The 16,079-nt window shown below is 36.0% G+C and overlaps 1 protein-coding gene across 1 annotated transcript in view; it reads right to left on the bottom strand.

Annotated features, from left to right (window-relative positions):
• Nucleotides 1–16,079, bottom strand: part of dhx36 (DEAH (Asp-Glu-Ala-His) box polypeptide 36) — a 47,009-nt gene that overhangs the window by 26,584 nt on the left and 4,346 nt on the right. The window contains exons 3-11 of the mRNA XM_038293505.1: nucleotides 15,965–16,066; nucleotides 14,068–14,287; nucleotides 13,572–13,610; nucleotides 13,240–13,410; nucleotides 12,977–13,056; nucleotides 7,142–7,216; nucleotides 6,419–6,585; nucleotides 6,261–6,342; nucleotides 2,428–2,568 (exon numbers count right to left, since the gene is read on the bottom strand). Coding sequence (XP_038149433.1) covers nucleotides 2,428–2,568; nucleotides 6,261–6,342; nucleotides 6,419–6,585; nucleotides 7,142–7,216; nucleotides 12,977–13,056; nucleotides 13,240–13,410; nucleotides 13,572–13,610; nucleotides 14,068–14,287; nucleotides 15,965–16,066 — 1,077 coding nt within the window. The remainder of the gene's footprint in view (nucleotides 1–2,427; nucleotides 2,569–6,260; nucleotides 6,343–6,418; nucleotides 6,586–7,141; nucleotides 7,217–12,976; nucleotides 13,057–13,239; nucleotides 13,411–13,571; nucleotides 13,611–14,067; nucleotides 14,288–15,964; nucleotides 16,067–16,079) is intronic.

The raw sequence follows: 16,079 nt of genomic DNA on the forward strand, positions 1-16,079 counted from the left end.
TTGAAAATGAAACATTTAAAAATAAATCATGGATCAAATTGACTTTACTCCCTTCATTTAGCATTTCCATGATCTTTCTGGTCCAGGAGGATTCTCTAAATGGTTTCCCTCTTCCATCCAGCTTTTCTATGACCCTGCTGGTCTCTGAGCAGACTGAAAACCAAGTTAAACCCACAGCCATAACTGGGAATCATAATTTGAACTCTTCAGTTTTTTCACATTTTCCCAGGTGGGATAAAACTGACAGGGATGCACGATATATCGTTGTTGGCATCTGTATTAGCTGTTATTAGTATATTTTAAACTATTAATATTTTTTATATACACGTTTTATTAATAATGCACTTAGGGTATCGGTCTGTCTATAAATATAAGCAGCAGTGTATTGTGGTACTCTTGTGTTCTTAACACCAGGAAAGCATTCAATAAATGTTTGGGCCAAATGAAAGCGCTCCAGTTATGTAACTATAGGTCTATCAGCCACCACCGTTAGAGTCCCCACCAACTTTCATCAGAAATTTACACCATTGGTCATTGTTTTGAATGGTCATCATGCTTTAACTTAGTTATTAATTGAACTTTATTGATCTCACATTGGAGAAATTCACCTCTGCATTCAATCCATCCCCTTGGCAAGCAGTGGGCTGCCACTGTGCTGCACCTGGGGAGCAGTGTAGGGTTAGAGGGTCTTGTTCAGGGACCCAGAGTGCAGGCTGTGGGGATCGAACCAGGTACTTGCAACCTTCTGAGAGCACAAGCGCACTGCTCTAACCATTAGGCCAACAGTTCCCAATTTGGTGTTTATTTGATAGACATATCGTAGATAAACCTTGCACATGGGAAATAAAGCAGCGAACATTTGGAGAAGCACAATAGGGAATTTAGTCACTTTGGCAAACTACCCTAACAGTGTAGCTGCCAATGATACGAGCGTTCCAAGAGACTCCTGCAGATATGGCAAAACTTAACATCCATCCAGCACTCAGAAGACAAGGTGCTCTAATAATTTGATCTGATTTATCAAGCCGCAATTTCCAGATTCACAGAGTTATAAGGAGGAGCAGCAAATCAGTAACTCCTACAGTGTCAATCTAACCAACGAGACTGCCAGTTACATCTGATGTGCAACTGCGATTGGCTTAATTTGATTTTCAGTGTGCTCAGACACAAGAAAGGTCCCACAAAAGCTAAATGGAGATGATAAAGTAAAAATAAAACGCAACAGCAATAATGATGTGAAAATGAAAGGGGAAAATGGAAATGGAAAAAAGAATGGCCTTTATTACTAAATAATTATTTTGTAATATTTATGAATTCTGCTACTTAAAACTCCATTTTAAAATAGGATTTGAAAATATATTTTTAAATTGCATTACTTAATAATAAATCATTAAATGCAATTTACAATTTTTTATTAATAATTACATTTAAAATGTACAATTAAAAAGCACTTATCAAATGGATGTCTAATTGAATGGTTTAAATGTTTTATTTCAAATGGTGGCATTTCTTTTTCAGTGACTCTTCTGGTCCTCCATACAATTCTGTGTTTAATAAACGCCCATAGGATAAGCTGTATTTCAGGTAATTATGTTTACAGTCTCATACTGAAGGTTGACGTAAAAGTAGTGCTTCTAAATCTAGGAATAATACTTGATAATGAAGGTTAAAAAAGTCAGTTTGTCATATTTAAAGCAATATAGCTGTAATCAAACATGAGAACAAGGTTAAACAGGAACACAAAACTAATTAAGAATTATTTTACTAAATCAAAGTCTCTAAAGCCTTCGTCCTCAGCTCTATAATGCTTTAGAAAACTAGGAAGCATTCTGAATTCTGAGTTGCAATTTAAAAAGAAATGTGTAAATATATGCAACTTTCCATCTATTTAAAAATATTTATGAACCTGGAAGGGAGGTAGATAAAATTGTTTACAAACTTAATTGAGAAATGATTTTAGCTTGAAAAAAGGAAAGCCTTCAAAAAGTTTAAAATCATAAGCATAATTATATAGTAATAAACCAAGTTTGACAAATACCTATTTCTCACATTCCAAAAACTCCTTGGACCAGTGAACTAAAACTGCCTCTTTCCTGCCGTCGTAACAGAGGTGGGCGGAGGAGAAGCTCACAAACAGGTAGATGTCTTATGCACTCTCTTCCTCAGAATGTATCCACTACACCATTTTATTCTAAGTGCATATTCAGGTGTAACTCAGTTCATATAGCACAGCAGCACTGTAATCATTTGATCTTATGATGATTATTTTCCAATGCTGATTAGGAAGCTAAGCTTCTTCGAGTTCCAATTCACTGGCAGGAAGTAACACGTTTCCTTAGCAGTGACAATAAATAATACTTCTAAATGATGATCACTCCTTCAAGCAGCTCTTCAGCCGACGTAGCTATTCATCCCTCACCCACTCACCTGCCCTGCAGCGTGCGAGCATAACTTGGCCAGCTTTCTTTGTATTCCAGTTCCTTCTCCTCCTTCCCTGAGCTGGATTGGCGGCCCTGCCAAAATCGCCTCTTCCATGCAGGGTTACGATCTGTATTCAGTGGACGATATCTGGCAGAGATTTAACATGTGGTTTGTACACAGAAACTCAATATTTGTGACTGTAAATATGCATTTCCTTCAATTTGTGATGTTATATGCCAAACAATTTTCCTTAATTAGAAGTGTTTTACAGCCTTCTCTCAGCATGTAAGTGTCTCCCAAGGAAGTAAAAAATGTATGAATATATGTTTGTTACTATCGTGTTCTGAACTGCCCATTCACATGGAAGAAAATCTGCTTTTAATTTGTCTTTTTCTCTCTTCCATTAGAGATGCACCAAAGCATCTGTGATCCAATCCGTTAAGCATATGTAGGAATAACCATTAATGATGCACCGCTCTGATCAAAGTATCAATACATCTCTAGTTGCCAGTTTATTTAATTTATTGTGCCACACTAGCAGGGAAAATCTAAAGCTTAGATTGTAATGCTAAATGTTCTTTATTGTGACACATCTCCCTAAAGTTGAATATAGGAATTATAGTGATGTGTACTGAAATTTGGGTTTTCAACAGGCAAAGAAAGCAGTATGTAGAACAATAATCTAATGTACCAGTAGATTGTTGTTCTCACCCTCTCCCCTCAGTAGAAATCCTAGAACAAACTCTGAAAGAGGGCTGCTTGGAAATGAGAATGCTGTCACATGAGAGCTGAACACTTATTTTCTCAGCAAATGGGAAAATCAGTGGATTAGTTACCTGTTCCATTAAAGGGAAAGTCCAGTCATATTCAGAATTCAAACTTCTGAAAGTACTTTAAATAGGAAATTATTACGTACTGTTCAATAAGTGATACATGTTTTTAATTAAGAGTAATTTTAATTTGAATGTGCTTTACTGGAGGCATCCATGTTTGTCAAAGAACACTACTGCCACCTATCGGTTTGTCACGTCACGGTGCCATATTGGCTGTTGAGCAAGTCCCAGTGCTCTATCTGGTGTTTGTCACTACTCACTATAATCCAAGTCATCTTGAAAACATTCTTCTTCTAAATGTTGGCTACATATTACGCATTTTTTTTTTCTGGCCAGAAGTTTGATGGCAAATCCTTCCTCTTCGAGTTGCCAATCCAACGACTAGGGCCACAGTAACCCGTCCATGGAGGATCATGAATCGGAAAAGTAAAATAACTAAATTTTTTTAAATCTTTTACCTGCCATGCAGGTGGGCATTTTCAGTTTAAAGCTGAAGTCTGTAAGTTTTTAAAAATCACTTTTTTGTCATATTGGCTAAAACTGTCCCTATGCCCAGACAGCAGTACATGTGATATGTAACCTGTGAAAAAAAACTGCTTCAATTGGTCCTGCATACTGCCTGTATTTCAATCTGGAAAGAATAATTCGGGACGTGTCAAAACAACCAATCACAGCCAGAGGAGCGTCTGATGGAGTGTCAATCACAGCTCCCCCCCCCCCTCACCGCTTAACCTGCCGCAGCGCCCGGCTGCCGCAGTCAGGAGGACGCGCGTGGAAGTCATGGCGGAGCGACAGCCACCAGCGAAAGAGAAACTGCCCTTACTGCCCCTGCCGACAACTGCTTACACGGCAAACTTCGGTATAACCAGCATCTTATATCTAGCTGCTTGGAGGTGAGTGTTATCGCTCTTACCGGTTCACACTCCATGCCGCATACGCTGCTTGGACGCTTCTGTAGCCGCGCAGGTGCTGTGAGAGGGGTGGAGCTTGGAGGTGGGGCATGAGTGAAGCAGAGAGGGTGGGGGAGTGGCGTGAAACCTGTTTTTCTTCAAATTTTCAGTCGAAGTCTGCTCTCTTCTCAATGTTACAGACTGCAGCTTTAACTATAGCTCTCAATAGTGAAGTCCTCACGATATCTTAAACAATTGTTGTTGATTGCAGATGTGTCTAGTAGCTCCCATAGATTTTGCTTGTAAAACGGGGAGAATGGCGGTAGGATAACTGCACCATGACGTCACTGATGTCAGGAGTGAGTTGATTTTGACGAAAATCTTTTTTTTTTTTTTACTGATTAACGCTAAATTCATTAAATCAATGTGAACATATTAGTTTTATTTATAATGATCCATTGATCATTCCTGGCTGACCAGACTTTTCCTTTAAACAGCATAACAATTTTTTCTCCATTGCATGCATTGAAACGCTAATGAAGCTAAAGCAGAGGTTTAAATTTAGGTTTAGGTCAGCTGTTAAGCAAAAAATTATTATTTCATTACATGTACCCTGTATGACACATACAACTTCATTTGTTTTGGGTTTCTGAAATGAAAGCTTCAGCCGTTTCATAATTTGGATAAGTTGTTTTTTTCTACTTAATTTGAGAAGTATCATCTGTTTGTGTTTGTTGCATGTTGACGTCCGTAACGCTGAAGGCTGTCTGGATTCAGTGCAGACGTCTGAAGTTGGGCTGTTTTTTGGGTTGCATTTGACTGCTCTGTATATGTAGACTAAAACATGAAGGGCAGAGGACCCTAAGGAAAAGGGAGCCTGCTCTAAAGTTTTAGGACTCTGTCACACCGTGCCTATTTAGACAGCGTATGCCTGACGTCCCAGTATCTCTTAAACATACAAATCTCCTAAGCATATGCTGAACTTTCTATGTATTTTTTCAATTTTGGACGTATACATAGCGTATTCATAAAGAGTCCAGAAATGATGTCCAATGACAGCCTTACTTATCCATAATACACTGCAGCGTAATGCCCATGAAATGATGCACAAGCCAGTGCCCTAAGGGGGGCAGCGATGCGCCCGGAGGTGCCCAGCCTGCATAAAAAGATGTCTGTGGTATTAACCTAGCTGCTGTTGACCGCCCACCAAAGAAAAAAAGGTTTGCAATCGCAGTAGATTCAGCGTCATGTCTGCTAGGACGTTTGTTGGTTGTGAGCGCGAATGCAGGGAGGATCCATCACACTCACCTTCACTCTCACCCTATGTTGGGCATGAAGTCTGGAGTACTGGCGGTTTCCTCCTGTGAACCCCTTTTATATCAAAACGCTGCCAATACACCATTAAACAGTAGCTGTGAGTTAGAAACACGTTCAGCCGTCGTCTGGAACACGTCAAATACGTTTATATGCATTGGAGATAAGTTACGCATAAGTTATACACAAGTTACTCATAGGTTTTGGATAAGCTGGACACCACGACTTATGAGTAACTTACACTTAATGTATGTCAACGATCAGATAACTTACCTGTAACTTATGGCCCACGTATGGCTTATACGCCAGTGTTTTTGCCAGACTTTTCATACGTCAGGCAGACGCTGGTCTAAATCGTCAAGGTGTGACAGGGCCTTTACATTTGCTCAAAGAACAACCCACTGGGATGTATTTATATATGATTGAAAACCTTTACTTGTAAAAACTCTCTATTCAGGACTACTGAGTGGCATAATTTTAGCATTATCTCATTAAGAATCTTTTTACTCACAAGTAATCAAAATATATTCAACAAATTAACTGATTAGCAAGATAATCGTTAGTTGCTGCATTAATAGAACCAATCGAAATTCTGAAAACAAAGCTTAGGGTTTATAAAATTTGTAGCTTATTTGTCAATGTTTTGCACCTTAAAATAACAGAACAATGAAACAAAAACTGGATTATTTGACAAGGATTCCCAAATTACCAAAACAGTCTGTGATTTGTAAAAAGATTCATATCAAAACATTTCTAAAATGTTATGACATTTGTTGCATCTCTTGTCTGGCTGTCTGGGTACCTGGTCATCTCTATAATTTCTTCAAGTAGGAACTCCTCCACTGGGAATGTCAACCCCGGGATGTGGATCATTGGGCATTTGTCTAAAAGAAAAGATTGAAAAAAAATGAGATCAACAGTTTCTCTTATACAAAATTGTGCTAACTTAAGGTGTCATACCAAAATATTTAGAAAACTTCTCTGCGTTGAGAGTGGCACTCATCAGGATGACTTTAAGATCATCTCGGACGTTGAGTAATTCCTTCACAATGATGAGCAAAACATCTGATTGAAGGTTCCTTTCATGGATCTCATCCAACACCAGATGACTGACACTGGATAACATCCTATAAATATACAGAAGAATTGCAGTGCAAATATGCCATATGGGGACATGCATGGGATTTAATAAAAGCAAACGGTTATTTTTATTGTTTTTTTTAAGAATACCCTGTGGTGGTTTGAAAAAAATGTAAGAAATCCAACTTAAAAAGTAGCATCATTTTTTTTTACATAGACTCAGTGAGAGAAATTCTTAATAAAACGCTTTAGTCAAAAAAACAAAAGCCTTATATCATTTAATAATGTTGCAACAGTTCTTAAAAGAAGCAAAAACTTCAAGGAAAATTTAACGCTTTTAGAAAAACCCTTTTGTTATTCTAAGACAATCACAATGTAGGAGGAACATGGAGGAATTAGTCCACAGAAAACCTCAGTGTGAGAGTATGTGTCTTTATTTCTTTGTCTATGAGTATGGAGAAAAATGCTAATGATTTTCACAGGGACATATGAACGCAATGTATGGATCACAAAGGTCCTAAATTGAAGACCTGAAAAAGTTTAGAACAAGAGCAGCGAGAGGAAAAATACTGATTAGAAGGTATAAGATGGGATCAGACTCACGGATCTGAGCGTAGCCACTGAAGAATAATTCCTGTCGTACAATATAGTATCGAACCTTGTCTCCGTGGTAACCGGCTGTGAAATGTGAAAGAAAGAAAGATGAAGAGGAGGAAAAAAAAGGCTTTACATTTTCCAGATGACACAAATTAAGTCTAGTATAAAGAGAGGACAAAAGTCTCCAGGCTGTCATCTCTGTAATTTTATTCCTAAGCATCCATTTAGTGGAACTGTGTTACCACACTTTAATTTTACTCTATCGCCACCTTTTTCTCAACTAAACAATACAGTCTTTCTAATATTTTCTCTTTAGGTTAAATGTGCGGCCTTGCACATGCAGCAGAATTTAATTTTGGCAATAATGTTACCAAACCAGAAGAGGGGAATGGATTAAAATAATTAATCAATAAAAATAAAAAACAATTTCACATTAAAAAAAAACTTCATTCAAAAGAGTTTCCTCTACCTCAACTCTTCATCAGTTTCAGTAACATTAGTTCCCAACAACTATACATAGGCAGTATTGCAGCAAAATTTCAATGATGACTAAGAAATAATTCATGTTTATTACTTTGATCATCATTTGTTTTGCAGACATTCAACAGAAATTTCATATCATATATTATAATTAGCCATAGGGCAGTATCTGGTATAAGACATACTAAAGTTTAAAGAAATTAAAATCCAAAACCCATTTAATTTAGTGAATAAGCTTAACGAGCACACTGTCTAAATATAGCTCTTCAAAGTGGTACTCTTTAATAGGAATGGGTGGATGGGAAATGGTAGTTATAGCCATGTACCTTTAAAAAGCTAATGGGTAAATGTTCTTGTTTTTGGACTTCAAGATTAAGGAAACTAAACCTTTTTCTAAGATATTAAATTGATATCAGGGCAAGAAACACAGAGAAAATAGGAGATGGTTTAAATAGGTCCTAAAAGCTTATTAATAAAACTCTGAAGGTTACATGCTGTAGCTGCCACAGGGTAAGCCGATCAGCAATGGGTAATTGTGAACTCGAATTAGGGTTTCATACTCCACCGATGTATTTTACATCGTTGAAAAGTTTATCCTTTGAATTGTACAAGGAGCTGTCTCTACCAACTGCACATCAACCAGTGCTGAACTTCACTGAAGGCTTTTTGCTATAATTAATGCAAGTGTGACATTAAAAAAGAAAAAAGATCTGACAGGTTTTTGGAATAATAACACCAAGGTAATAACCCAGGGTGCATTAAGCAGTTTCATATTTACAGGATCAGAACAGATAAAAAAAAACCAAGACAGCGAGACAAAAAAGGAAAATTTGATATCGATACAGATTATATTGACATACAAAACTAAGGAGAGCTGAGACTTTTTGTCATTCAGACAAACAACTGTCTCCTTAGCAGTTAGAAGGTCATAATAAGCAGCCAAAAATGCTTCAGGGAAAATAAGAGCTGCTAGGCTTCTAACAACCACGACACTTCATGCTCTGTGCAGTGTCACCAACTCATCTCCTCTGCAGCGTACTATCCTGGTCTGTTGTGAGGTCACCTCATTGTTCACTCTGCAAGCAATAAGCTCACTCATCCCTCAAACAGATGTTTACTTTGCTGGTTTGTAACACAACCATGTAGAGACAGAGAGTCCAGTCGCTTTGCCTTATATAGTGAGGAATACTTTGCCTCTGGAAATGTATGTTTCTCCATGTTACTTAGGGATTGATGTGCATTTTTATGAGTAATGACAGCTGCAACACCATTTATCTACTAGAACAGAAAGTATTTTCAACTATAACGAGTCATTCCATGACTTATCACTTATCATACATGGCGTTCTGCAGCATTTACATATGTTTTATTGCAGAGATCATTCTTAAAGTGGCGGTCTAGTGGTTAGGGCACAGGGCTTTGAATCCTGAGGTTGTGAGTTCGATCCCCCACTCCCACAGACTGCCACTCTGGGTCCCTGAGCAAGACCCTTATCCCCACACTGCTCCCCGGGCGCCTCACAATGGCAGCTCACTGCTCCCCAAGGGGATGGGTTAAATGCAGAGAAGTAATTTCCCTCTGGGATTATTACAGTATATAAAAAATAAAAAATAAAGGAAAGGAAAAAGACCCATTAGATGGTTAATAAAACTGGTGTGCCTCCATCTTTAGCAACTTTATGCTGTGTAGAACTACCTTAGATTTAGATTTGGATTCTAACTGGGTCATTCTTACAAATAATTTTCTCAGATATACGACTCAGTGTAGCTCTGTATGTTTTTTTACTAGGAGTTCATAACATGATGACAATTTGAAGTCATAATATAATTGTATGTGATATGCATAACTCAAAGTTGCCTGAAGACAAGAGATTTAAAATAATTATTATCAAGTACAAAACAGACTCTCTATTCCTGTAATATATTTGCTGGTGCTTTTATTTTTAGATGCAGCATCAAAGGTTTTGAATTTGTTAAAGGTGGTAAGAGGGAAAAAGCAACAAATAATTAAAACCAAGTTGCTCCATTGTTGAAACAGCAGAAGCAGGCCAGAAGGAATATAAATAAAATAATGTTGTTGAGATTTCAGCAGCTGGAAAGACTGCTCATTATCTGGGGTATATGTTTGACATGAAAAGGAAAATAATTCGATTTTTTGGAGTGAATTGGAATAATGTCATCCTGGATATCTGAAACATTTTCTGGACATATTACTGAAATCTTACAAAATGGGCAGAAAAGACTGAACACTGCTCCATTTGATGTCCAGAGCTTTAAATGTTGTTTCATATTCTGATCCATACTCCCAAACATCCTCCCTCACCTGTCAAGTGTTTCTCTCTGCGGTTTAAAAACAATGTCCTCTAAAACACCTCAGATGCTTTTGCAGAACAGCTGCGTTTATATTGAGATTAAATTGCACACAGGTGGACTCTATTTGGACTCTATTGTCAGTGTTTGGGGAGCTGAAACCAAAAGTATGGCAAACTGCTTTCTGATTTTTATTTTTCTAGTTTCCATTCAATTCACAATTATATGTGCTTGTGTTGGTCTAAATCATAAATAAAACAAACAAAAAAATGAAAATAAACTTCTGGTTGTAATTTAAAAAAAAAAGACTTAGTATAAGGAGTAAAAATATTTTTGCAGGTTTTTTCTGTAGGTTTCAATAGCATACTAAACATTTCTAGATCTTACTACAGAGAGTAGGGTTGTCAAAAGTATCGATACTCAAAAAAGTATCGATACTGAAACGTTGTATCCGGATACACTACTCATTTTCAAAAGTATCGATACAGCCATCTAAAGTGCAGAATAGTGGAAAATGCACTTTCAGAACACTGTGTGATTGAATAATTCTGTGCATTTTTCAGTTTCAGACTTTTTTTGTAACAGGTGCAGCTGCTGAGAATGATTTTTGTTTAACTGGTTTGGCCAGTGTCATTGTTATGTCTGCAAAACATAGCCAAGGAAGTAACACTTAATTTAATTTTGTAAGTTTTTTTTATCAAGCTTGCTTAATATTGTGCACAGCATACAACCTCAAAATATTATTCTTATTGTTTTTTTTATTTATTTCTTGTATTTTTTTAGTAATGAAAATATTTCTGTTGAATTTTAGAGTCTTTTTTTTTTCTTGTGGTATCGAAAAGGATATCGAGTGTCGAATATTTTACTTAGTATCTGTATCGAGTTGAAAAGTTTAGTATCGTGACAACCCTAACAGAGAGTCTCCAAAAGCAAAACACTAATGATGAAGAAACAACCAGGTTCGTAGCTTTCAACCCTAAAATCTTTGAGTACAAGTTGATTTTTGTCCAGATGAGCTCGACAACATTAAAGCTACAATGTGAAGGAAAACTGGGACAGTAGTATAAACATTTTTGGTTGAAATAAAAAAAACATCTAAATATACTGTGAATTCTGTTTACCTATTAAACCATTGGTCTATTTTAAGTTGATTTTTTAGAAAGTTTAATATAAACACATTGGTAACAGCAGTATAGTCTACTTTTGCAAATATTTTATGCTGCACAAAAGTAAACAAAGCAAGTTTGGTTTAGGTACTCTGAAGAAATTGGAAGGGCTCTTAAGTTTTTCAATCAGCTTTTCTTTTGTAAGGAAAGCTGGTCCATCATTAGCGGTTGAACAAAGAAGTAATATACTGCTCACTGTTGTGGTCTGAGAGAGATCGTTTGTCGGCAACCAGTGTGGCTGCACTAATAAGTCTTTTTAAATCACTTATGAATTTTACAGGAACAAGGTAATGATTTGCAACTTCATATTTAAGGGCAACTAAAAACACACATAAATATTTAATGTCAAATGTCAAGTGTTTGTATCCTGATAGCTGCTCATTTCAGCCAAGCATCATTCTCTTAGGATTTATCAATTTATTTTTGCTCCTATTAGCATTCATCTGCAATTGTCTTTTGAGTATCCTTGGCAGAAATAACCTCTTAGATGAAAGATTTGAGGTTTTTGTTTGATGTTAAGCCAGAGCTTTACAGCAGTTGTCTCCAGTTTTTAAATAGATTTCTTTTTTGTTCTCCAGCCTTTTTTTGTTTTGTTTTCCAGCTCCATAAATGCAGCCGTTGAATTCAGATCAGGCTTAAATTATTCATATAAAAACCATGAAAGATTCTACATTATTTCTGTAGCATATTTCAGGTTACTGTCTGTCTTCACTGAGTTCAGGGGTCTAGTTCCCTTTAATGCATTTGTCTAGAATTCAAATACATATAAAATGACAAAAGGATCTGTTTTATCATTAACAATAAACAAAGCTGTGCTACAAAACATAGGAAATATATGTAGAAGTATTTCAATATGTGGTTCAGTGCACAAACATGTTAACATAGATATTAGAACATTTAACTTTCTTGTACTTAAGATAATCATAATCATCAAAGATAAATCATAAATCATCATCAATCAACGTGTAAAAAAAGCAGAACCTACTATCTGATTAGCTAAGCTGCACAACAGCTTAATCTAAGACAAATCAGTGATTTTAAAGAAGGGCAGAAAAAGTTAATCAGATTAATTGTGATTAATTCATTATTGAAATAATTATCAACTAATTTAGTAATCGATTGTTACCTGGAGTATAGAGACTCTAAAACATGCCTTTAACTGACAGAGCGACTCACTTAGTGCAGCAATCAGACCAAACTTTTTCATTCAAATTAAATAAAAATAAAAAACGAAAATTTTCTTCTGTAAATATGCTCAATCTAGAACTACTCAACTGGAAAAGTTTTAATTTTATCTGCTTTAATTTGCCAAAAAATCTTCTTTAAGGAACCTTTTGCTGTCTGATTATTAATCGAAGAAATTATCAACAGATTAATTGATTTGCAAAAATATTTGCTAGTCGCAGCCCTAGTTAAAAGATCAGGCTGACAGGCAAAAGAAATTCAAAATATGCCCAAAACCAGAAAGAACTGAATAGATATTGAAATAGTTATATTTGATTTTAGCAAAGAATGAAATTAAAGTTAAATATTAATTTCAACCTTTATTTATGCATGTCACTGACATTCCATTTGAAATCTTATCTTACACATTAAATATATGAATATCTCTTCTACAATTGATCTTTTTGGGGGCCTCTAAGACTTTAGGTTGTCTTCATTAGCAAACAAAGCCAGATCACAATAATCATCTGTTTAGGAAACCATAGTTCATTCTGATACATGAAACGGACATAAAATTTAAATCAGGAATGGGCTAAGAGACAAATAATCAGAAGACATAAATCAATGTTTTTCAGAAAGCTAAACACACAGAAAGCCTTTTAAGTCAAATCCATTATCTCCATTTCATGCATTAGCAAGTGTTAAGGGAAAAAAATACTTACCTCTGCAGGCGGATTTGGTAACCGCAAGATTTCCCATTTCCTACCCTTTCTGCTCTTTCAGCTGCTACACGCTCCGCTATCTGAGAGGAAAAGCGCACACAAACACAATTCCATTGACAATAAAGGAACTGTCATTAAAAATAAGCCTTTTTATGAACATTAGTGGTATATCTAACATAAGGCTATGAATATTAACAACATTCTTAATTAGCAGCCAAACAAGAACATTTGAACTAATACCAGCAGAACTATAGAAAACCTACAGAGATGGCACTGATGCGCCGAGGCTGTGTGCAGACCACACGGCACGTTGAGCCTCGGCCTCTATTGATGTGATCATCCAGGATGAACTGAGTGACCTGAGTGGTCTTTCCACAGCCCGTCTCCCCACTGACCACTACCACGGGGTTAGAGTTGATCAGTCTAACCAGATCCTGTGAACAAAATAAGAGATAAAGGGGAAAAATGTATATATGGTTGGAAAGATGAATGCAGGTTGTAAAAATATATTTTTGGACAAAATTCGAACAAAAATTTTGAAAATCATGGGTAGTGAGAATGAAGGAGCTCCAAAGGTAGTTGAATCAATGCTTACCTCCCTTTTAGAATATGATGGTAGTTTTTCCCTGAATTTCTGGAGGTAAAAAAGTAAAATAAAACATGAAATCGATTAAGGTTTTGATTTGTGTTAAGTTTTACAACTTCAAAATAATCATATTACATTTCCACATTTATCATTTAAAACTGTTTACTTTGTGTTCTTATTTCCAGTTCTTATGTATATTGCCCTAATGATAAAGCTTAATTTATCAGAATTTAATAATACTATATAGCATTTTATAAAGCTTTAACATGAAAGGCTTATTTTGGACATGTTAACTTTGCACTTCAAAAAATGTAACTTGTAGGACTGAAGTAATAAATATTCCGATGACCAAATGATCAAGAGTACAAAGCTAGTGAAGCTCTGTATCGAACCATCATATAATGTTATAAGGAGAAAAAAAATGACTTTCTCCTGTTTCTTCTCCTGTAGTATTTTTTTCTGGTGACAAAAACGTGTAAACTTATAAATGTAAATGTTTTCTCACCAGCATTTCTTTGTAACTCGGGTCTGTTTTTTTGCTTTGCAGATCTCTTTTCAACTCCTCATCCATTAAAGGGTCTCTGACTACTTCCTGAAGCAAGAACTCCACATCCTTGTCATTCCTTATCGGCCTTTCTTTTTCCACCTTCTCCTTCTCCTCTTCCTCATCACCTTCATCCCAGTTGTCTGGTGGCTCATCTTTATCTGCCTTAGCAGACGATGCACTGAACACATTTAAATAACAAAGTTCAGAATATAGTGATTACCTTACAAAAGTGGATATATTTAACACAAAATTAAGGACAGTATCTTCTGTGTTGTCTATTTTTGCTGTTTGCATTTATTTTCTCTCTTTTCAAGCACTCTTTCCTATCTCCATCTCTCTCTCCATAGTTCTTACACTCTCTTTCTTTCTCACCTCCCTTTCCATGTCTGTTATATAGGATTTTACTTCCCAAATAAGTTTTAGTAACGTTTAATATATAAATATCAAGCAGAACCTTATGTCAACATCATACTGGTCAGCTAGGGAAAACAAAGCTATTGGGCTATCAGCTAGCTGTGGATCATCAATTCCCAGAGCTATATTGGCAAAACAGCACAAAAAGTTAAATATTACCACAGTTTCTTTAAAACATGATTTGTTTATCCACATATAGCTGGTATTCTCAGAACATAAGGCAAAATCTATCTACTTAAACTTTGGGAAAAAAGGTAAATTTGCTGATAGTGAGCAGCAATGTCAACCCTGGAGACATGGATAAAGATTGAAAAGTACGGAGCCACAAAATACTGATTCCTTCCCACAAAATATTGATTTGTTCCCACAAAAATGCTAATTCGTGGCCAAGAAATGTATAAAACATGTAAAAAAAAATCTGATCCGTTTCTACATTTCATGAGGCTATTTTATCATTTTTTTTCAGTATTTGCACAAGTCTTAGTACAAATGAAGTGATAACTGTAGTCCTTTTCCAGAGCCTTGCTGGTGGTCAGCACTGATCTAGATTCCGGCCTCCAAGTGGAACGTACAAATGCAGGACAACATGGATGCTTATAAATATTGAGTGTTGCATTTGCATCATACTCCTCTCGGTATGCGACTGGAAAAAAACCTTGGTAAAATTCACAATAATACATATATATTTCTTTGCCCTCACCCAGTTATAAAATGTTCTGCATTGTTTGTTGTGGCTGCATTTTGTTTCCTTTTAAAAATGGCTTCCATTATTAAATTCCTTGATCTTTGACCTTTACCTGTTCTGCATTATTTGAACAGCATCATGTGCAAGAGGATCATTTCATGGGGTGCATCTGTGTATTTCAATTGAATAACTGCAACTCTGCTTTTTTTCTTTTTTTCTTTTTTTTTTTTACATGTACTGTGGGAAGGCACTTTTTGAATATGTTTTATGACTTTTTTAGTATACAGCTTTACTTCCTACTCAGCTCTCAATATAATATTTAAATACCTCTTTTTAATTAGATTTCATTGAAAAGCCAGGCTTTTCAGATTCTTTTTGCAGCCTAGTTCCTACTTGAAACAAATCTAGATCAGTCTACCCCTGCCCATCATGTTGTCTTGTTCCTCTGTGTGTCAGATGGTCCACTTTGTAGGAAGGTTATCTCTTAGTACTTTGTTCACACATTGCAAATTAGTATTTCATGCACATGGTAAATATATTTCTTGGCTACAAATTAGTTTTGTTTTGTTTTTCTTTGCATACATCTGGTCAATAAATTCAACTACATCTTACTATTAGTATAACTGTTGCATGCTATGCTTTAGATAAACACTGGAGTATTGCTGTTCATGAACATTGAGCAAACAGGCTAATGCAACTCAAAATCTTGACGTTTTTTTTCCTGAGTTCATAGATTGAACCTTAGAACACAGTTACCCTTTTGATGTGCTATTTGGTTTCTTCTGTTTAGAAGTAATTTCTTCTTCTTCTTCCTCAGACTTGTGTTTCTCTTCTTCAGGCAAATCCCCATCAAAATAGCTGGTTTCACAAC

This window comes from Cyprinodon tularosa, unplaced genomic scaffold, assembly GCF_016077235.1.
Source record: "Cyprinodon tularosa strain WSP-4 unplaced genomic scaffold, ASM1607723v1 ctg327, whole genome shotgun sequence".
In the NCBI taxonomy this organism is placed as follows: Eukaryota; Metazoa; Chordata; class Actinopteri; order Cyprinodontiformes; family Cyprinodontidae; genus Cyprinodon; species Cyprinodon tularosa.